At 38.4% G+C, this 24,456-nt stretch overlaps 1 protein-coding gene across 10 annotated transcripts in view; it reads right to left on the bottom strand.

Moving 5' to 3' along the window:
• Positions 1-24,456, bottom strand: part of IDE (insulin degrading enzyme) — a 139,511-nt gene that overhangs the window by 73,011 nt on the left and 42,044 nt on the right. For 6 of the 10 annotated variants that reach the window (XM_072806111.1, XM_072806112.1, XM_072806109.1 and 3 more), the window contains 3 exons: positions 15,553-15,737; positions 14,343-14,550; positions 9,124-9,293 (listed from right to left, as the gene is read on the bottom strand). In XM_072806111.1, coding sequence (XP_072662212.1) covers positions 9,124-9,293; positions 14,343-14,550; positions 15,553-15,712 — 538 coding nt within the window. In that variant the 5' untranslated portion in view covers positions 15,713-15,737. Of the gene's footprint in view, positions 1-9,123; positions 9,294-9,980; positions 10,112-14,342; positions 14,551-15,552; positions 15,738-18,817; positions 20,155-24,456 lie in introns of those variants that run through there. The other 4 variants (XM_072806106.1, XM_072806107.1, XM_072806115.1 and 1 more) reach the window with 3 other exon arrangements.

The raw sequence follows: 24,456 nt of genomic DNA, 5'->3' as shown, positions 1-24,456 counted from the left end.
ATACCCGAGTAAGTAACAACAAGAAAAATGGCACCCACACCTAAAATACAGCACCATCCACCCTCTTTTTTCCGAGTGCCCTCCCACTTTGTCTTTCATTCCATCCATACAACAAGGAGTGCCTGTTTTGTTTCCCTTATCCACTTCCTCACTTCTTTTATTTCCTCCCCAGCTAACTAAATACAGTTGTTTCCACAGTGTCTGTGGTGTTAGGTTAGAGAAAAAGATCACTAAAGGGCAGCCCAGGGGGGTGGCCACCTTCAGCTCTGGGCGTGATCCTGGAGACCCAGGACTGAGTCCCATGTCGGGCTCCCTGCGTGGAGCCTGCCTTTCCTTTTCCAAACTACTTTAAAAAATCCAACTCTTCCTGCTTTTATTCCATGGAGAGGCAAAATGAATGAATAAATGGCATCCAACTTATCAGGAACTGTGGAACTAAAATTAAAGGCACAGGTAATGATAAATGAAGGAAAAAGCCAATGTGGGCACCAAGAGAGCAACATTCCTCTAATAATATATTACCCTATAGTCAGTTCGCCAAACCTACTTCAAGTAGCTGTTGGCTGACCAACTCACCTTCGTGGCAAGGTCCTTTTCAAAGTTTTGACACCCCTCACAGCTATTATATGATTATTCTGAAGGTCACTATTATTTATTTAAAATTATTATAGTCCCCAAACCTTTTGCTAACCACCACCTCTCATGTACAACCTCATTTAATTTTCATGTCAACCTGATATGGGAGGAAACTAAGGCTTACAAAAGTTAAGAAATTTGTCCAGGTGGGACACCTCAGTGGCTCAGCAGTTGAGAATCTGCCTTCAGCTCAGGGCATGATCCCGGGATCTGGGGTCGAGTCCTGCTCTCTACAAATCTTTTTTAAAAGATTTTATTTATTCATGAGAGACACAGAGAGAGAGAAGACACAGAGACACAGAGAGACAGAGACACAGGCAGAGGGAGAAGCAGGCTCCATGCAGGGAGCCCGACACGGGACTCGATCTTGGGTCTCCAGGATCAGGCCCTTGGCTGAAGGCGGCGCTAAACCGCTGAGCCACCCGGGCTGCCCATAAATAAATAAGAAAGAAGACAGAGAGAGAGAGAGAGAGAGAGAGAGAGAGAGAGAGAAGAGAGAGAGAGAGAGAGAGAGAGAGAGAAAGAAAGAAAGAGAAAGAAAGAAGAAAGAAAGAAAGAAAGAAAGAAAGAAAGAAAGAAAAAGAAAGAAAGAAAGAGAAAGAAAGAGAAAGAAAGAGAAAAGAGAAAGAAAGAGAAAGAAAGAGAAAGAAAGAGAAAGAAAGAGAAAGAAAGAGAAGAAAGAGAAAGAAAGAGAAAGAAAGAGAAAGAAAGAGAAAGAAAGAGAAAGAAAGAGAAAGAAAGGAAAGAAAGGAAAGAAAGGAAAGAAAGGAAAGAAAGGAAAGAAAGGAAAGAAAGGAAAGAAAGGAAAGAAAGAAAGAAAGAAAGAAAGAAAGAAAGAAAGAAACTTGTCCAGAGTCTCTGAGCTGGCCAGTGGTAGAGTGAATATTCACATCAAGCACTGCCCAACTTTGGAAGCCAAAACTTAAAATCACCTAGGAATATGCTAGTTGGAGGTGGGATTCCTGGCTGAAGTCTAAGGCTAGGAGAGTGATACAGAGATTCATGAAGACATATTGTGTGGAGATAGATTTAACACACAGGAGCTATGAAAACAACTTTCAAACAGAGTAACTGACTTCAAACAGAAAAATATTTGCCAGATGTCAGTTTGAGAATGTGAGAACTCTGAGCATGTGAACCCAAGACATAGGAAAAAGGACAGCAATTTAAAGGCTTATCCTGCTTGATTAGACCAAGGTTTACAAAACCAAATGCTTACTAGAATAAGACAGGTAACCTACAGGTTTCTTTTGACACAGACAAGCTTAAGTAGTAAACATACAAATAGTCCTCAACACACAAAAATAGGCTTTTCCTGTTCATCTTGAAAAGTGTTACCTTCTCAGCCTTTCATCTTCCCCTTTTTGTTAGATAAATGGGTAGAAGTATTTCACATTTCTCCTTTAAAACTATAAAATATTTTATAAATATTTAACCATACAGAATTACACCATTTACACTATGTACTTACTACAGTTTTATCACTCTTCACATTTTTGCCATATTTTGTTATAAAATTATTTTCCTCTCTCCCCCCACTCCCAGAGATACTAAAAAGAACTTGGTGTTTAATAATTCTTATGCATATTTTATACTATATTATATGCACATAAAGACATTAACAAGATGCAGTACTGTTTTGCTGGTCTTCAAATTTTATAGAAAGTTATCACACAAAACATATTCTGCAACTTGCATTTTGCTCAAAATATTTTGCTCTTTACCTGGTTGGGATAAGCTTACTAATTTTAAATTTTATAGAATATTCCACTGTATGAACAGACCAAAATGTATTAATTTATTCAACTGTTGATAACATTTAAGTCATTTCCTACTCTTCACTAGTTCAAAAAATGCTTCCAGAGCATTCTTGTATATGTGCCCTGTGCACAATGACTAAAGTTGTTTCTTCTAGGGTGTATGTTAAGAAATAGGTTTCTTGGGTCAAAAGGCATGGGCATCCCTTCATTAGATATTGCCAAACTGCTTTACAAGATGAATGAACCAATTTATTTTCCCAAAACAGCACATGAATTTTGCTTTTCTACATCCTCACCAATACAATACTCAGTTTTGTCTTACTTTCGATTGTTGCCAACCTGATAGGTATGAAATGGCATCTCATTGTTTATTTTTAATTTAATTTGTTAAAGATTTTTTTTATTTATTTGAGAGAGAGAAAGTGCAAGAGCATGAAAGAAGGGGGAAAGCAGAGGGAGAAGCAGACTCCTTGCTGAGCAAGGAGCCTGATGTGGGGCTCAGATCCCAGGACCCATGAGATCCTAACCTGAGCTGAAGGCAGACACTTGAATGAGCCATCCAGGTGCCCCTAATTCTTTTTTAATTAGGCTCCACATCCAGCATAGAGCCCAACGCAGGGCTTGAACTCCCAACAGATCAAGACTTGAGCTGAGATCAAGAGTCACTCAACCAACTGAGCCAACCAGATGCCCCTCATTATTTAATTACTTAATTTTTTATTTTTCCCCATTTTAATGATTTGAGCATCTTTTTAATGTTCACTCAAATACCCTCTTGTGTAAACTCCATATTCATATCCTTCTTCCTATTTCTCTAAAGAACGGTTTTATTTTTTACTTATTTTCTTACAGAAGTTTTTTTTTTTTATAAAGATTTTATTTATTCATGAGAGACACAGAGAGAAAGGCAGAGACATAGGCAGAGGGAGAAGCAGGCTCCCCATAGGAGCCTGACGCAGGACCCAATTCCAGGACACTCAGATCACACCTAAGCCACAGGCAGACGCTCAACCACTGAGCCGGTCAGGTGCCCCTTAATTCCAGTATAGTTAACATAAAGTGTGTTTCTGGTGTACTAACTTTTTTTTTTTAAGTTTTTTTATTTATTTATGATAGTCACACAGAGAGAGAGAGAAAGAGAGGCAGAGACATATGCAGAGGGAGAAGCAGGCTCCATGCACTGGGAGCCCGATGTGGGATTCGATCCCAGGTCTCTAGGATCGCGCTCCTGGGCCAAAGGCAGGTGCTAAACCGCTGCGTCACCCAGGGATCCCGGTGTACTAACATTTTATGTTAGTGGTTCAACAATTTTATACATTAGTTTTTTTCATGATAAGTCTATGCTTAATTCCCTTCACCTAATTCATCCATCCCCACTAGTTAAAGTTTGTTCTCTATTGTTAAGAGTCTGTTTTTTGGTCTTTTTTTTTTTTTTCCTTTCAGAACACTTTTCTTTTTCTTTTCTTTTTTTTTTTTTAAGATTTATTCATTTATTTATTTATGATAGAGAGAGAGAGAGGCAGAGACACAGGCAGAGGGAGAAGCAGGCTCCATGCTGGGAGCCGGATGCGGGACTCGATCCCGGGGCCCCAGGATTATGCCCTGGGCAAAGGCAGGCGCCAAACCGCTGAGCCACCCAGGGATCCCCTCAGAACACTTTTCTTAAGATAGAGGGAAATATAAGTTGTGAAGTTCTCTTTTCATAATTAGGTCTAATTGACCTGGAACTTATTTTTGTGCATGGTAGGAGATGAGCATCTAATTTTACTTATTTCTACACAGATAATTTCCCCTTCATCTGTTTGTAATGTACCTCTGCCTTAGGTCAAATTTCCATATATATGTGAGTATATTTCTAGGGTCTATAATCTATTATCTTCCCGTAATCTTGCACCAATTCCACTATTATAACTACTAGAACTTAATAATAAGTGTTGGTATCTGGTAGAATTAGTCCTTTCTTCCATGTTCTTCCAAAGTATCTTAGCTATTCTTGGCCTTTTACTTTTTCTTACTAATTTTATAATCAGATTATCAGGTTCCTCAAACAAAACTAGGGTTTTCAATTGGATTAAGATAAATTGATGTTGAACTTACATCTGTGTGATACTGAGTTTACCCATTCATGAACATAGTTTATCTCCCATTTACTCAAGTATTCTATTATTCCCAACATATATTACTTGCACCTCTTATTAGATTTATTTCTAAATATCTTATAGATATTTTTATACTGTAAATGAAATCACTTTTCCTGTAACATTTTTCTAATTGATTACTACTGATACAAGAATGGAATTTTAATGTTTATCTTTTGACAACTTTGGTGAATTGTTTCTAATGGTTGATCTAAAGATTTTCTTGAATATTTTTGTACAATCATGGAATAAGTTTTTTTTTGCTTCCTTTCTACCTTGTATATATCACATTGCCTTCCCTTATTACAATGATTAGTAGCTATAGCATGGTACAGCTGAACAAAAAAGTGATTACATAGTATTCTATTTGTTTTTGCCTTTCAATGGAAATCCTTTTGAAATCTGATCATTAATTATGTTGATGCAGGTTTTTATCAGCTCAAGAGTTTTTTGTTGTTCTTTTTTTGAAAGAGAGCATGTGCATACACATGTGCATACACGAGCAGGGGTGGAGAGGAAGAGCAGAGAGAAAGGGAGAGCGAGAATCTTTAGCAGGCTCCACATGGGCTTGACTTCATGATCCAAAGATCATGACCTGAGTCAAATTCAAGAATCAAAACACATGATCAACTGAGCCACTCAGGAACCCCTCTTGCTCTTTTTCGTCATGAAGGAGTGCTGAGATTTATCAAATGCTTTTTCTGAGCCTACCAAAATGACTGCCTAACACTTGAGTTGGGACCCATTTGATTTAATGAAAATAAATTTAATGTATTGGTAGACCAGAATTTTTTTTTTAAAGAAACAATATAAGAGAGGGACCAAGATATTAGATAGATAATGTTTGGTAAAACTTTTGCTTTAACTGCTTATACAAACACACAGGGATCCCTGGGTGGCGCAGCGGTTTGGCGCCTGCCTTTGGCCCAGGGCGCGATCCTGGAGACCCGGGATCGAGTCCCACATCAGGCTCCCGGTGCATGGAGCCTGCTTCTCCCTCTGCCTATGTCTCTGCTTCTCTCTCTCTCTCTCTGTGACTATAAAAAAAAAACAACAAGAAAAACACACATATGTGTTCTGAGTTGGTTAAAAAAAAAACATGCTTTTCAGTGGGTCATATACAAAAAAAGTCTGAAAGCAACTGATCTATACTATTTTGAAGCATGAAAAACCATTATAAAGGACAAACATTCTACTGTAAGGTTTCCTGAAAATTAATAACACAATGCTTAGCTTTTGTTCATTTAAAAATACTCAGTTTTTCTTGGGATGCCTGGGTGGCTCAGGGGTTGAGCGTCTGCCTTGGGCTCAGGGCACAATGCCAAGGGTCTCAGGGTCAAGTCTGGCATAGGTTTCCCCACAGGGAGCCTGCTTCTCACTCAGCCTATGTCTCTGCCTCTCTCTCTGTGTCTCTCATGAATAAATAAATAAAATCTTTAAAAATAAATAAATAAAATACTCAGCTTTTCTTGGTATCTTTATTTAAATAATAATGTTTTAAATATATGTTAATATTTTAAGTATTATTAACATAATAAATTATAATCCCTTGATGAAGAAAATGACCCACATTCACAGAAAAAACATCTTAAGTCACTAAAAGTAAAAAGTAAATTAAGTGTGAATTTTTCTGAGAAGCATTCTTTTTCAAGGATCACTTCTGTAAAATGTTGTATGTATAACTTCTACAGTGAGAATATACAGCTTCCATTATGTTCCAAACATATCTATGACCTTAAAAAGGGACAAAATCTCTACTCTAAAAAGTTTAATGTTAGTTTATACTTCCTTTTTTTAACTAGTTTTTTAAAGATTTATTTATTTTAGAGAGAAAAAGAGTGCGTGGATGTGCGTATACAAGTAGGGGAAGGGCAGAGGGACAGAATCTCAAGCAAACTCCTTGCTGAACATGGAGCCAGATGTGGTGCTTGATCTCATGACTCTAAAATCATTACCTGAGCCCAGACCAAGAGTTGGACACTTAAGAGTGCGCCCCTCGTTTATACTTCTAAAATCAGAAGTAACTTGGCATTTGCATTACTTCTATCACATTTTCTGTACTTTTGTACTGAGTCTGGCTCAGTCATCTCTTGGCTGTTTATACTACTTCATACCACTAACTGCCTAGCCTTGTTAGTGGTTTATAAAAAAACAAGTTTTGTCCAAAAAAATAATAATAATAAAAAATTAAAAAACAAGCATGCCCTCAGAATCCATCTTTTTTTTTTTTAAAGATTTTATTTATTTATTCATGAGAGATACACACACACACACACACAGAGAGGCAGAGACACAGGTAGAGGGAGAAGCAGGCTCCCTGCAAGGAGCCTGACGTGGGACTCGATCCCAGGTCTCCAGGATCACACCCTGGGCTGAAGGCGGCGCTAAACGGCTGAGCCACCCGGGCTGCCCCCTCAGAATCCATCTATACATACATGACCATTCAATGTTTCTCTTTGCCCATCATTCCTAAAACCTGCCTCTAGAACATTTTAAGATTGTTCCCTGCTTGTGACCAGAAGTAATATCACCTACCTTATTCACTGGATTTTTTTCTGGAAGATTTGTGGTTGCTTCCTGATTATGATTTGCCACTGGTGAGGCTATTTAAAAAAACAACTCCCAAAGAGGAGCTCCAACATGTTCTGCACAATAGCAGCACTGTTGGTGTAAGTAATCAAAACCTACCAGAGATACTACTTAAAAGACAAAAACCATTTGGATGTAATGATTTTGAAATTGATTTTTTTTAAAAACTCACATCCCCTTCTTGATATACCATGAATGCTGACATTCTCTACAAAAGCCACCTTTCTTTCCTTTTCTTAGTAGGAGTGGGGCAGAGAGAGGGGAAGAATCTTAAGCTGGCTCCACACCCAATACAGAGCTCAATCTTATAACCCTGAGATCATGACCTGAGCTGAAATCAAGAGTCGGACACTTAACCAACTAAGATGCCTAGGTGCACTCAAAGCCACCTTTCAAACAGCTCACCATTACACAGACATTTTAGGGACCACAGTATTCATCTTAGCAATGACATTGATACTGAGTGCCAAGTCCTATACATCTAAAGAATATAATAATATCTCTGCTTCTAATCGCAAATGTTTAAAAACTCCTATGATTCTCTCTACCCACCCCATAAATAAATAAATCTTAAAAAAAAAAAAAAAAAACTCCTCCTAATTCGGGGTACCTGGCTGGCTCAGTCGGAAGAGCATGTGACTCTTACTCTTGGGGCCATGAGTTTGAGCCCCACATTGGGTGGAGAAATTACTAAAAGCAAAACATTAAAAAAAAAAACCCTCCTTCTAATCCTACAAGCTATGTTAATTCCCTGGCTGCTGTTGGGATATACTGGAATGGTATCCACACTGAAAGAAAGCTGTCTTTATAGTCTTAAAACATGTTCCCCAAAATAAGTTATATAAGATGCACAAATTTGTAAGTACACAAGCAACCTATATTTTTATGCCATTTTATAATCTACAAAGCAGTATTTTAATCATAGCAACCTGTTAATGATGATTACATCTGGTGAGTAGGACTGGCAGGAGTAGATGAGGAAAAGAGAGTTGCTGTTTTAGCTTTTTTAAAAAAATACTTTTGCACTGTTTAAATATTTAAATTAAACATGTACTTTTTAATGAATAACTGAATAAAGAAAAAGGGCACAATTATGAAATCAAAGATCTCCACATTTATTTTATTCTATTCCCTGTCATTCTTGGAAAGAGATTGTAGCACTCTGAGAGCAGAGACCTGGTGTGCCTTTCACAGAGTTCCAGCTCCCACAGAACCACCCCCATGAGGGATGATAGGCATGTAAAAGGAGTTGAGGTGGAAGTGATGGGAGCAAGATGATTCAAAAAGGCTAGAAGTAAGCATTAAAAAAAGTACTTCTATTTGGAAGGTAGACTTCAGAATAAAGATCTATTATCTCTCTTTGAAATGCTACTTAACATCTATTCATGCCTCTAGCTGTTATGCTCCTAAAACATTTAGACCCCTGTTTGAATGATGACCAGAGTAAGCCCTCCAGAGGGCTAAAAAATTGCTTAGGTCATTATTAATATAATTTTGAAAAAAAAAAAAATTTCGAGACTATCATTCCAAGTTTTATGTATGAAGTCCACTGCCAAAAGCCCATTTGACATCTTTTTGAACTATCAGCCAAAGTGCTAGTCACCTGGTGACTTCATTCTGTTTCTAAACTTTGAATTCCGTTCTATATCTTCTTATCCAACAAACTTGCTTCATATTTGATCATGTTTCTTAATAACCCATCACTTTCTCCATGAAACTCATACACCTAAGCTTCAGCCTCATCTTAAGTCACAAGTCACAAATATGAGTGCCTACACAGGAACCAGGCAGATAACATAGGTGAAGTATGGTAAGTCCTAACAGGGTGTAGCAACAATGTAACAACCTTTTCTCAGGACTGAGAGTTTATAAAGTACAGGATACTAGGAATAGGGAGTTCTAAAATCCTCTAACCTGAACTGTAAAATATAATACTGTGAAAAGAGGCTGTGGGTTTAAATGAGGACAGAACTAATGTGTGAAAGCTGCTGTTGACAAACCTGTCCCAAATTTGCTGAAGGGGTGTTTGGGATTCCCCGTAGCTTTTTCCAACTGAAAGAGTCTCCAAGCATCGTTCATCACATTCTTCTCATGTTCTGAATCAACTGCATTCACCTCTCTGTCTTTGCAACTCTCATCAAACAAGGGGCACAGGAAAAACTGTGCAAACCTAAGGGTGTAAAACACAATTAACAATTTGAAAACTGTTATTTTTAAGAGTAGCCTTTTGAAAATATGTTTCAAACTTAACAGATAAGACATATGAATTCTACAGAAGAAAAAAACTACCATCCCTACCCAAGAGAAAAGAAATGCAAAATAAATTCTAAGTAACAGAAGAAAAATACTAGACATATATAAGTTCAGAAGTCAGAGATATTTTTTTTTAAAGATTTTATTTATTTATTCATGAGAGATACAGAGAGAGAGGCAGAGACACAGGCAGAGGGAGAAGCAGGCTCCATACAGGAAGCCCGATGTGGGACTCGATCCTGGGTCTCCAGGAATAGGCCCTGGGCTGAAGGCGGCGCTAAACCGCTGAGCCACCCAGGATGCCCTACCCCAAGAGATATTAGTGAAAATATAGTCAACACACTTCAGATGCCAATCCCAAGTCCAAGTTGTACCTGGCCTTCTAACTAACTGGCTATAGACCAGAGGTTCCCACCACCTCCTCTGCTTCAATTAATTTGCTACAGGAGCTCACAAAACTCAGAAAAACATTTTACTTACTAGATTACCAGTTTATTATAAAAGGATATAATTCAGAAATAGCCAAATGGAAAGGATGCACAGGGCAAAGTACATGGAAGAGGCACGGAGGCCACTCTCCCCAAACCTCCATGTGGTCACCAACCTGAAGTTCTGTAAACCCTGTGCTCTTGGGTTTCTATGGCAGCTTCATTACCTAAGCATGACTGATTAAATCACATGACTGATTAAATCACAGGCCATTGGTGACTGAACTCCAGCCCCTCCTCCCCTCCTGGAAGGTCTGGGGATACGTGTCAAAGTTCCAAATTTCCAAGCTAGTTACCCTGGAAACCAGTCCCCCAAACAGGTTACCTAGGGGCTTCCCCAAAGTCACTTTATTAATGTACAAAAGACACCTTGAACATTCTCATCAAGTAAGAAATTCTAAGGGTTTTAGGAGATATGAATCAGAAAAGGGAAGAAAGACCAAATATTTATTTCTTTTATAAATCAAAATACTACAACAGCAAAAAGTCAAGGCATATTTATGAAGACAGTAGCAATCTATTTAAGATTTGCAATTTGGCAAGTCACTAAAATCTTTGTTATGTATGTCTAATTCTCCAAAAAAGGAAAAGGCAGGTGACAGTTCTTGGGCAAATAAATCTTAAATTCACAGTTTTAGAGGCCACTGAACTAAGACTCAGACATTTTAGGACAAACTAAGTGACCTACTTTTTTTTTTAATTCCTTTTTAAGTAGGCTCCGCACTGGGCATGGAGCCCAACACAGGGCTCAAACTCACGACCATGAGATCAATCTTGATCTAATGATCAAGACATGAGCCAAGATCAAGAGTCAGACATTTAACCAACGGAGGTACCCAGGAGCCCCAGGTGACCTACCTTTTAAAGGCTCTATTTGAATATTTTTCTTCTTATAAAGAAAAACAAACAACTTTATTTAGTTGGGAAAAAAATAATAGAATGAAAACCCCATGAAAGTAGTTTGACCAAGACACAATTATGGGCTTTTACAGAATATTAAGAGAATTTAAAAATGTTAATAACCATTGATTCAACAAATGACGTGGCATGTAACTCTGACGTAGATAATTAAATGCTCCTCTCAAGGCTATCCTTCACTAGTAGTACCAAAGTTTAAACTAAAATAACTTTAGTAAGGGAGCTGGGTGGCTAAGTCAGTTAAGCCTCTGCCTTTGGCTCAGGTCATGATTCCAGGGTCCTGGGGTTGAGCCCTTTAGTCTGGCTCCCTGATCAATGGGGAGTCTGCTGGGGCAGCCTGGGTGGCTCAGCGGTTTGACACCTGCCTTCAGCCTAGGGCCTAATCCTGGGGACCCAGGATCGAGTCCCGCGTCGGGCTCCCTGTGTGGAGCCTGCTTCTCCTTCTGCCTGTGTCTCTGCCTCTCTCTGTGTGTGTCTCTCATGAATGAATAAATAAAATATTAAAAAAAAAAGGGGGGAGTCTGCTTCTATCTTTGCCTCCCCCCTCCCAACCATACTCTCTAATAAATGACTTTTTAAAAATAATAAAAAAATAAAAATAAAACAATTTTAGTTGTAAGTTAACTCTCCTGTATCAGGTTGCGATTTAAAGCATGATTTCATATAGTGAATCTTAAGAACCTTTAGACTCCATCTTATAAAAACAAAATCCAGAATTCAGATAAAGCTATCAACAGAAACTGTCTGAAGAGGGCCTAAGAGATTCTTGGATCTATAGATATCTCAGCAATTGTACTTCACAGTTCAACTGTCAAAGAAACTGCTATCACTACATGATATTTATTCTATGCACACAGTAAATATGATACTGTGCTAAGTACTTTACACATACCAATCCAAAGGAAAACTCCATCTATCTTGAGTCTATAATCAAAGATACATGGAAACAGATATTTCTGGACAAGTAACCTCTTTTACCTATCTCAATATGTTTAAGCTACTAAAAAGTACCTAAAAGTGACATACCATAGCTGGATAGATCCATGTAAAGGGTCAAGATAATGACAATATAATCAATATTTTAATAAGATGCTCTTATGTGCCTCAGTGGCACAGTCTGTTGTGTCGGACTCTTGGTTTTGGCTCAGGTCATGATCTCAAGGTTGTGAGATGGAGCCCCGCAACTGTCTCCAAGCTGAGTGTGGAATCTGCTTAAGATTCTCTCCCTTTCCCTCTGCACCCCCCCCCCCCACTCACACAAATGTTCTCTCTCTAAAATAAATAAATCTCCTGAAAAAAAAAAAAAAAGATGCTTTTATACTAGTGGGCTTTTTTTAATCCTCTGAGTCAAGTAACAGACATCCTCCATCATACAGAGATTATATGAACATCTGCTGTAGCATTTGTAAAGCAGGAAATTAAATGCAGTGTATGATCCCAGGGAACACATTAATGGAAGTCTTCTGGGAATAAATACAAAAGATGATTATACCTCAAAGCTGCTCCCTAAACACTGAAACGTAATCTAGAATAAGTAAGAAACAGGCTACTATGACCCAGCCATGGATCCTGAACCCATGTCTCTTCCCTGTTAATTTTCTTTCCACTAAGGAATAAATTCAAACTACTAGGGTTTTTGTTTGTTTGTTTGTTTGTTTTTTATGATGGTCACACAGAGAGAGAGAGAGAGAGGCAGAGACACAGGCAGAGGGAGAAGCAGGCTCCATGCCGGGAGCCCGACACGGGACTCGATCCCGGGACTCCAGAATCGCGCCCTGGGCCAAAGGCAGGTGCTAAACCGCTGAGCCACCCAGGGATCCCCGTACAATGACTATTATTAATATAAGTAAGCAAATAAAGCTACTACTATAATTGCTAAGTCAAAATTCATTCTAGATCTATCAAAAGGTGCAGAATTATACCTTCTTAGCAATATAGAAAACTATAAAGAGTTACCAAGAAAAAATTCTATTTTGGATAATGAATCAAATCACTAGGATGACAAAAAATTAGAAATTGTTAAGCTGTGTAGAAAGTTGACCAAGAAATTAAATTGGCTTAATGGGGGTTGCTTCAGAAAATACTTTCACAAAACGTCCCCAGGGTTGAAACAGCTGGTCAAAATATTGTGTCACACAATGAAATGTCACCTCATACCAGCGAGAATGGCTATTACCAAAAAGACAAGAAATAACAAGTGTTGGCAAGAACGTGGAGAAAAAGAAACCCATGTTTTGGTGGGAATGTAAATTGGTGCTGCCACTGCAGACAACTCTCAAAAAATTAAAAACAAAATTACCATATGATCTAGCAATTCCGCCTCTGGATTTTTACCCAAAGGAAAAACCCACTAATTTGAAGAAAAGATATAAGCACCCCTATGTTTACTGCAGCATTATTTACAATAGCCAAGGTGTGAAAACAACCTAGGTGTCCATGGATGGATGAATGGATAAAGAAAATGTAGCATATATATACAAAGGGAAGACTACTCAGCTGTTAAAAAAGGAAAAGAAAAAAAACCTCACAAAATCTTACCATTTGCAACAACATGGATGGACCTAAGGGTATTATGCTAAGTGAAATAAGTCAAAGAGAGACAGGTATGATTGCATGGAATGTAAAAAACAAATCTCATAGATACAGAGAACAGACTGATAGTTGTCAGAAGAAAGGGGATTTTGAGGTGGGTGAAAGGAGTCAAGAAATACAAACTTTCAGTTATAAAAATCAAGGGGATATAATGTACAGCATGGTAACTATATTCAGTAACATTGCATTGCCAACTTGAAAGTTGCAAAAGAGTAAATCTTAAAAGTTCTCATAAGAAAACTTTTTTGTAACTTTGTATGATGACAGATGGTAACAAGATTACAGTGGTGATCATTTTGTAATGTATACAAATACTGAATCATTATGTTGTATACCTGAAACTAATACAATGTCAATTATACTTCAATAAAAAAAAATTGGGGGTGCTTGGGTGGCTCAGCTGGTTAAGCATTTGCCTTCAGCTCAGGTCATGATCCCAGGATACTGGGATAGAGTCCCACATGGGCACTCTACTCAGCAAGAAGCCTGTTTCTCCTTCTCCTTCTTCCTGCCACTCCCTGCTTGTACTCTGTCAAATAAGTAAATTCTTAAAAAAGAAAAAAATTCTATATCCAATAAGTATCCTTGAGAATAGAGTAACTAAAGGAGAACAGAATATTCAAGTTCTACCATCCTGGAATAGGAGCATGTTTGAAAAGAAATCCATGACACTATTACAGTTTATTCTTCATCACATGCTTCATATATAATACTACTTAGAACGGGAAGAGCTGGCAAGAATTTTAAGACTGGTTTAAAGTCAAGCCATTATTTTTCCTCTACCACAAAATAAATATGTATCACCCATTTTTTTTTTTTTTTAATAAAACACAGGGGAAAATACTGGTTAAAATACTTCTTGTTAAGCTATAAAGCTGTGAAGACATCTTTATAAAAATAGTAACTGTTACTATTGTTAATGTAATAAAATGCTCACGTTGGATAATTCCTATGGTACTCGGCATTACCTGTCTAGGGCACCTTCTAGGTGTTCGTGGGAAACGTCAAAATAGTAATTGGTATGTTCTCCACTGGTAAAGGCATTTGAACTTCCTGCATGCTCACTGAGAAACTGGCTGTATTCATTTTCTTTAGGGTATTTCTTTGTTCCCAAAAATAGCATATGTTCACAAAAATGACTTAAGCCAGCAATATTTGGAGGATCTGACAATGAACCTGAAAGAGAAAAAACATACATAAATACAACACATCTTTTTTTTATGTTTAAAGTTAGAATAAAATACAGATGGATTGCAGATGATCTGGAACTTCCGTTAACATGACAGCTCCAACCATACAATCAGAGAAAGTTAGGCATAGGCTGCTCTAAAATGGTATTGTTTAAATTCTAGCCTCAGCTTGTGATACTAATTAGCTGGTAACTTTGGGCAGATTACTTAACCTCTCTGGACATTAGTTTCCTTACCTATCATACACTGGAGGGGAAGAAACAGTTGAATTCACTGTTTGATAAGACCTAGAGCTTTCTAGTTCTGACAATTTATTGCAGGGGACAATACAGAGTAGTGGTAAGAGCACAGGTTTAGGGTTATCTGCTCTGCTGACTCTGAAACTGTGAGCACAATATTTTATCTTGCCTCAGTCACTTTTTCTATACATACCTCATCTAGAGAGCTGTGTGAACACAAATTAGATGATATTTACAAAACACACACCATGTCATACTTAGAAGTAATTATTTGTTCAATACATGATGGTTATTACCTTATTTCCTCAATTTTAAAATACCACTGAGTTAAATAAAAACTTTTCAGATAGAAAAAAAGAAACATACTTATGTACATATAAGCAAGAATCAATTTGACTAAAGCCACATTAAATGTAAAGGAAATGTCACACAAGAATCAAAAAAATATATTTCCTAGTGTATCAAAAGTGTATAAAAGTGAAAGCATTACCACTGCTACTATAAAGGATGAGGATTAATTTCCTTGCTGCTAGGTCACCTTAGCTGAGAACCTAAAAAAATAAATGTAAGATTATTTTATTTTGACAAATGTAGATTGTCAATGGCTGTTCAGGGCTATTGTACAAAGTAAGGTACATCAAACTGATAACTAGGAGGTCTTTATCTGCACACCCATGGAGAGTTCTAATAAATGTCAACATAAGATCAAGAAAACAAAACAAAGTTTAATTCACAATTTTAAATTGTACCTATGTGTACATCAAGTGCTGCTGATGACTTATCTGTGGTCGGATCACTGATAAGAAGTACTTTGATACCATTGGCCAGTTCTAGCCCACGGTATTCTCTCTTGTCTTCAGGGGATTTGATAATGTGATTTCCTAGTCTCTTGATAGCTGGATTATTCATTTTGCTATAACTCTTCTCTTGGAAACTGAAAAGAAAAAAAGTATTAATTGTTGCACTGTGGCTTATTTTTTTTTAAAGACTAAAAAGTAATTATTAATTTAGTAATTACTAAAAAGTAATACCAAGCAAACCCATATAATACATCATCAGATTAAAAAAATGTATCTGGAGGAAACTTTTTCTATAGCTTACCTACAGGGTAAAATCATTTCTCTCTTCCCTCTTACCCCTCATTCTTGTTAGGGAAATGCTAACAATATTGTTTTTGCAGAGTCCAATTTGATCTAGGAGAGCACTTGGATGGAAATTTGAGACAGGATAGGTTGAGCAATGAGCTGGTCAGTGTATTGACCTAGAAAAGAGTTTTTAATAACCAATAACTGCTTTCCCACACATTTCAGAATTTTTTTTTTACATTTCAGAAATATTTACTAAAGATGAGAAGTTGTGTGAGGATTAGTATTCGACCAACCAAAACATTGCTGATGATATTCAAAAATAGGGCAGGGGCAGCCTGGGTGACTCAGCAGTTTGGTGCCACCTTCAGCCCAGGGTGTGATCCTGGAGACCCGGGATCGAGTCCCACTTCGGGCTCCCTGCATGGAGCCTGCTTCTTCTGCCTGTGTCTCTGCCTCTCTGGGTCTCTCATGAATAAATAAATAAAAATCTAAAAAAAAAAAAAAAAAAAAATAGGGCAGAACTAGAACTCATGGGTCCAATATGTCCATGCTCAAACAGAACAGAACAGAACACAGGGGACTACAACCCTCAATGAGAAAAAAATCCTGTAAAATTCTTTTTTTTTTTTTTTTAATTTTTATTTATTTATGATAGTCACAGAGAGAGAGAGAGAGGCGCAGAGACACAGGCAGAGGGAGAAGCAGGCTCCATGCACCGGGAGCCCAACGTGGGATTCGATCCCGGGTCTCCAGGATCGCGCCCTGGGCCAAAGGCAGGCGCCAAACCGCTGCGCCACCCAGGGATCCCAAAAATCCTGTAAAATTCTGATACAAAATAAGATACCGGGATTACACTAGGAAGGCGCGGGGGGTTGGGGGGGGTGGCGGGGGGGAGGGGAGGGGAGGAGTACATACAAACAAGTAAAAAAGGTGGGAAGGGACCCCAAGCAATTTTTATAATCTGGTGAAAAACTGAATGCCAGAGCAGGAAGAGTCTAGTTGTCTTAAGATGTTAGATAAATTCTCTTACAAAGGACTTCCCTCTCTAGGAAAGCTGGGTTACCAGAATGGGAAGAGGCTAGACATGGAATTTGGTAGGAGTGTTGCCTATAATTAGCGCAGGGAAGAGATGTTCCAGAGTCTGGGATTGTGTATGTTTTTGAGACTAAGAGTTGATGCTCTTTTTCTCTATACTGGGAATCATTTAAGAGACAAAAATGAGCCTGTTATATTAGTAGGCCAACAGACTAATCAGATAAAGTCTGATCTGAGACTACAGAGGAAAAATGACCCTAAAGCTAGCATATATTCTTCTTACCTAGAAGAAGACAAAAGAGGTAGATCTATTTGCTTCTTAAAGACTGAGAGACATCCAGATTTAAATCAGAAGGGGCATAAATATAAATAGGCATAATATTATTTTCAATAAAATCTTTGTCCTTTGTATTAGAATATCTGGAAGTTAAAGGAGGGATAAATCCAGTTTGCTTTTACCAGAATATATTCCTCTCTGAAATTAACTAACTACTCTTCTGAGTAACAAATGATTAACCAAAGAGGTCTGCTCCTATTAAGATTGTCCCCTAGATCTCCTTTTAAGATTCTTTGGAATTTTAAAAATCAATAGTCTAGGTCATAATAAATATATAATACTTTTAAAAAATCACATAATACTTTATACAGATACTGCTAATAGTCATGCCCTATTTATAGTAAAAATTATTTCTTGAAAAACAAAGCATAAAATATAATGCTAACATTTTTGGGATATAAGATCACCATTGGAAAATTCCAACTCCTATTTCATTAGTCACAAGCCACTGAAGTTCGATGTTAAAGACAGATGAAAATATGTGAGTGCAAAGTCTTAAAAAAAGGTGTTTTGTGGTTAAAAAAAAAAATCTCAGGGAACAGAAAACGATCTATCTGAACCTCCAAGGAAGAACACAAGGATAATAATCCTGGTTAAGGTATTTCCCAAGAACAATCTGTTGGGATTGCAATAAATGCCTTCAATATAGAGCTGATTTCAAAGACTTTAATCTGGGTTGAGATTAAATAAACCATGAGACAGCCTTCATTGAGACCCCCAGGAAGAAGGGCAGCATTAAAAGACAATAGGAAAGCTCAGAGTGTACCACAGAGAATAGCTTAGGGTCCCTCCTCTAAAGCTCTACTAGAGAGAGGGGTTGGGATTCTCTCCGGAACAAAAACCAAAGGTTATTTGTTTTTATTCCATTGCCATTGTTTTCACCTAACTCCTCTTAGTGTGCTCACCCCAGGTAGTCTGACCTAGGGGAGCCTAGGGCTACAAGGGCTACAAGTGACTAAAATGAAATGATGATGATGATGATGATGATAGAGCTCTAAAAAGTCTGTCCAACCCACAGTTGTGGTGGGGAGATGAAATACAGCTCACTTTAGTAGGACAAATTGTCTTATTCTGTGGGAGGTGGAAAATTCATCAGAAGTAAGATAACCACCCTCCACTATAGGCTATATTCTGTACCTTGTTCAGGGTTCAGTTTCCCTTGTCCAGATTTTCTTTTTTTTCCCAGAGGAAAAAATATGTACCATCAGAGTTCATCACAGGCATGCACAGAGAACTCATTTAGATACTCAAGGCATGACTGAGTGAAATCTCTGGTGATTGAGCACAAAGATATGAATTTATTCTCTAAGTCAAATATAAAAATTAGTCCAACTACTTTTAGACATTAGTACAAGAGATCAAGAACAACTATAAATTTCTATGCTGGCAATGCTACCAAATCAAGTATCATGACTTCTTGAGGAAGTAAAAGCCAAAAGAAACAGTAGCAACATCTTCAAACAAGATCCATCCCCAGCAATCTATATTCAGTAGGCATAGTCTGGATCCCTGCAGCCTATCTATCAGCACATCCTACAACAATTTGATTCTCACCTTCTGGAGAACTGAAGGAAATGATCGGGAACTCCTCTGACGATGAATTCATCAACAGCTTGCCTGTCTCTGTATTTATACTCTGTATTCATGAGATCACATCCCAGCTCCCTCATTAGCATAAAGCCTTCAGGAATAATTCTGACTTTCAGATGACAGGCTGGTGCTAACTCAAATGCTTTCCCAGACACTTATTTGGTATTTTTAACCTAAGTCAAAATCTTAGGAGCAATAAAACTACTTTCAAATTTACCAACATTATCATACATTGGAAGCTTCATAAGGCACAACATTGTCAGTGTTCAGCATTCTGATAAACAGGAGAGGGATTTAGCAATTATGGTATATTTTGCAATTCTGTTCAGAATTTAAAACTAATATAAAAGCTGGAAGAGTCATTACATGTTATCTAGTCCTTTGCAGTTCATGGACTGGCAGCACTGGCTCTTCCTGAGAGCTGGTTAACAATGTAAAATAATCAAAAACCACCAGAGACCCACTGGGCCAGAATCTGCATTGCATTTGAACAAGATCCCTAAGTGGGCTAGTACCCTCATCTTACTTATAGGGAAACTGAAGGTCAGGGAACTTAAATCACTTGCCCCAAGATCATACAGCAAAAAGTTACAATGAGAACTCAACTCTTAACTTTCAGTCCTGTGTCCACCCCAGGTCCCCCAAAGCCAAAAGAACATTTAAGGAGGCCTATTAAGATGCAGACAATACGCCATGTACATTAGCTATAAAGATAGTATCCCAGAGCCCTCGCTCTGAAGGAACTCAGACTAGTGAAGGGAAAACAGGCCATTACCTTTTTAAGCGTGGTGACAGAGTTGTTCCTGGGGCACTATGGGAATAATGAAACAGGGGCATCTAACTCTGCGTAGGAGGGGAGAGAGGGGAAAGAGAGGCAGTGGAAGCATGACAAATAAAAGGAAAGACATACCTGAGCAAAGGACTGGTGATGAGAGAAAAAAAAAAAAAACAACAGGAGGCATAAAGCAGAAAAACAAAAGCACCAGAACTCCCCCTGAAAGATCATGGATTTTATCGAGACATGTAAAGACCTAAACTGCAGGTGTGCAAAATTAAATTCCCAAATAGGTCATTTTCAAATTCCCATACCAAGAGGAAATTTTTTATGCAAATCATCTTTTATTCAGATAACCTTTGACAGTCTTTTATCTCATATCTCTTTAAGTGTTTCACAGCCTATTTAATAGGAGATTGAGAAATTTTTTTGCTCTCTACCCACCCCCGTAGCCCCAGACATATTTAAAGGCAGACTTCATCTATTTCTAATTTCTAAATGCATGACCTATAAACTCAAACAGGTGAATGCCCTGCTAATAGCAAAATTAGAAATCAAAACCTCCCTTCTGTGGAATCCATCCACCCACTCCTAAAACTGGAGGTGGAAGCTGAGCTTGCCTATGGCACTCCTGGATGGGGAGGAGGCACCCACAGAGAAAATGTCTGAAATCAGAATGACACCATAAACATCCTTTCTTCCTGGAAGAAAACAGAGGTTAAGACTGAATATCAAGGTAGTATCGGTAAGGGTTCAGTGGTATGAGCCCTAGAATGCTTCAGAGTAAGATCACATATTCTCAAATATTATTCATGTTACTTAATGTAAAAAAAAAAAAAAAAAATCACAACATGTCTCAGGGAAGCAAATGCCCATGGCTCTTCAGCTATACAGAACAGTATACCTCACTTTATATGCCAGCTAGATCATAAAGGTAGGTACAAACTAAAATCCTGTCAATTAAATCTCAATTCTAACTCTCTATCCTCTGGAAAGAAGTTTAAGATGAAAAAATGAACCTTAAATGAGTAAGGGTGATTGCAATTTAAAAGGACTCCTACTGGGACACCTGGGTGACTCAGCTCAAGGCGTGATGCTGCAGTCCCACATCAGGCTCCTCATAGAGTCTACATCTCCCTCTGCCTGTCTCTGCCTGTCTGTGTTTCTCATGAATAAATAAAATCTTAAAAATAAATAAATAAATAAATAAATAAATAAATAAATAAATAAGAATGAATGAATGAATGAATGAATGAATGAATAATGAATGGACTCCTACAGGGGTGGCTCAGTTGGTCAAGCATCTGACTTGATTTCAGCTCAGGTCATGATCTCAGAGTTGTGAGACCAAGCCCCCATTCAGTTGTTCACTCAGCGAGGAGTCAGCTTGAGATTCTCCCTCTCCCACCACCCCTCCCACTGCACATGAGTGAGTGTGTGTTGACACACTCTCTCTGAAATAAATGAAATTTAAATAAATAAAGGAATCCTACAGCAGCAGCATTTTGGAGATAGGTGCTTTTGCAAATTTTTAGTTCTGGTACATACATATCAATGGCTGATGGTCATTTCAAAAGTGACAAGCTTGGGATCCCTGGGGGGCGCAGCGGTTTAGTGCCTGCCTTTGGCCCAGGGTGCGATCCTGGAGACCCGGGATCGAATCCCACGTCGGGCTCCCAGTGCATGGAGCCTGCTTCTCCCTCTGCCTATGTCTCTGCCTCTCTCTCTCTCTGTGTGTGTGTGTGACTATCATAAATAAATTTAAAAACAAAAACAGAAACAAAAAAACAAAAGTGACAAGCTTAACATGGAACACTTTATAGGGGCTTTATGGAGGTTGAAGCAAATGAACAAGACCTCCATTTTTTACCCCTTGCCACACAGTTAGTTGACCACAGGTTTCTTACAGTTGTAGTTTGGGGACTGAGGGTGTTTCACACCTTCTTTCTTCCACAGGGAGTCTTCAGGCTTTTAGAAAATTTAAGATGCCATGTACAAAACTATTACTAACAATTACTCTCATATACTTTATAAACTGCCCATTTAATTTTCCCATTCTCCCTAAGTGACAGGTCACAGCAGCTGCTGATGACCATTCTCCTCAACCCCAGAAGAGGAAACAAAAGCTCAGTGATTAAATGACTTCCCCCAAGGGCATTTACACAATTGATTTGTGGCAGAGCTGGAACTATAGAGAAAGAGGAAGCGTGGGAAGGGGAGGGGCAGAAGGTGATACTTAAGGAAATTATAAATGGCTTTTTTCCTCAGCTCACAGTTACCACCCCCACAGCCATTCCCTGACCCCATTCCCCTCCCTTACAATCCCAAATAACAACAAGGAAACAAAAATTAAAACAGGTCGAAATAAATGCTCCAAGGAGAGTTTTCAGTTCTTTTACTCCCCTCTCCCCACAGAAAACAGAGATAGGTAGTGGAGGGAGCCTGGAAGAATGCTTTTAATCTGCCAGAGATTAGAATCTCCCTGCGCTGAGAATCATTATCTCATGATACTTGATACATGATAATAAAAATTAAAAAGGAAAACATATGGCAAGATTAAATGTATAGCAGGTTTAAAGAGAGAAGAGTATGTACAATTGTCCTGTGTGTGAAAGGGAATATGATAATTACTACAGTAGACATGGTAGGACTATATGGCTAATTTTAATTTTTCAGAAGCAAACATTAAGCCACAGGAACAGAAAAAAAGGAGAAAAATCACAATCATCTAGGTAGATGCAGAAAAAAATAAGTAAATTCAACAATCTATCTTTTTTTAAAAACTACAAACTAGAAATGGAAGAAAATTCCTTTATCTGAAAAATATCCACAAAAACTACAGCAATTATCATACTCAGTGGTAAAATGCAGACATCTGCAACCCCCTTCCCCACAAACAAGACATCACTATCCTCTCTTCTATTCAACAAGGGACTGATGATTCTGACAAGTCCAATAATGCAAGGAAAAAAAAAAAACACATCAAGATGAGAACAGAGAAAGGCAACTAACATCATTCATGGGTGACATGACTGTGTATGAAGAAGTTCAGAGCAAGTCTGCCCAAAATATATCACTTTGGCATGTAGACTATTTTGAGTTGAAGGCAATCAAGACCTTGCAGGCTCAAGAGAAATTATGACCCCTCTCATAACTACCCAAAAGAATCTAAATTGGGGGTCTCTCCCGTAAGTTTTTACCAAAGATAAATTTTATCTGAGTGACTCATGTGTATGGCGGCAGGGGGACAGGTGGGTAAACATCTAGTTATCAAATATCTGTTCTTGGGGATCCCTGGGTGGCGCAGCGGTTTGGCGCCTGCCTTTGGCCCAGGGCGCGATCCTGGAGGCCCGGGATCGAATCCCACGTCGGGCTCCCGGTGCATGGAGCCTGCTTCTCCCTCTGCCTGTGTCTCTGCCTCTCTCTCTCTCTCTATGTGACTATCATAAATAAATAAAATTAAAAAAAAAAAAAAAAATCTGTTCTTCTTACTGCCCTATGAACTGCCCTCCTCTTTGAGGCCCCAGGCCCCATCTCACTCTTTAGCTCAGGACAGCATATATACCTCATTTTACCTTTCTGTCTCTGAATCTCTCATCTAGGTATGATTCCTATACATACAAAATTAAATTTGATTTTCTTCTGTTAGTCTGTCTCATGTCAATTTAATTCTTAGACCAGCCAGAAGAACCTTTGAAGGACAAGAGAAAATTTTTCCTCCCTAGCATGTAAATAGAAAACCCCAAGAATCTCTGACAACTTCCATTTTTGGATAGGATAGTAATAGTTCATGGCAACCAGATTCAGCTTCAATAAATAGAAAGGCCAGGGGATCCCTGGGTGGCTCAACGGTTTAGTGCCTGCCTTTGGCCCAGGGCGCGATCCTGGAGTCCTGGGATCGAGTCCCACGTCGGGCTCCCAGCGTGGAGCCTGCTTCTCCCTCTGCCTGTGTCTCTGCCTCTCTCTGTGTCTATCATGAATAAATAAATAAAGAAATATTTTAAAAAAAATAAATAAATAGAAAGGCCATGATAAACTAGAAAATCATATCTTCAAAGATGTTGGAGAGCTGTGGAAGAAATGAGGGTTGGGTGAACTGCAAATTCAAGAGATGGGAGAGCCCTCTGGGGTAGCTGATGATCATCACCTGTCTTCTTCTCTGGGGGTATTTGCTGATTTTGAAAGCAGACTGAAGATCACAACATTTGGCCTAAGAAGGGCTCTACTCAAGAAAGATAAATAATAGAGGCTTCGGTGGGTGCAGGAGTTTGGTGTGACAGATTAAAGGCTCAAGATGCCCCAAATGCATGGTTGATTTTGTCACAAATTTTTTTTTTTTTTGTCACAAATTTTCTAAGCTATCACTACATACCCACCAGAATGGCAAAAATGAAAAAGATGGAACATATTAAGTAACAGAGAACTTGGAGAGTAACCCAAACTCTCATACACTGCTGGTGGGAATGCAAATTGGTACAACCATTGTTTAAAAACTGGCAGCCTAAAAAAAAAAAAAAACTGGCAGCCTAACATGCACATGAGAAAATGCTCTGCATCACTTGCCATCAGGGAAATACAAATCAAAACCACAATGAGATACCACCTCACACCAGTGAGAATGGGGAAAATTAACAAGTCAGGAAACCACAAATGTTGGAGAGGATGTGGAGAAAAGGGAACCCTCTTACACTGTTGGTGGGAATGTGACCTGGTGCAGCCACTCTGGAAAACTCTGTGGAGGTTCCTCAAAGAGTTAAAAATAGACTTGCCCTACGACCCAGCAATTGCACTGTTGGGGATTTACCCCAAAGATACAGATGCAATGAAA

The sequence above is a fragment of the Canis lupus genome, chromosome 29, assembly GCF_048164855.1.
Source record: "Canis lupus baileyi chromosome 29, mCanLup2.hap1, whole genome shotgun sequence".
NCBI lineage: Eukaryota > Metazoa > Chordata > Mammalia > Carnivora > Canidae > Canis > Canis lupus.
The sequence above is the reverse complement of the archived record's forward strand: the minus strand, read 5'-3'. Positions and strand labels throughout refer to the sequence as shown.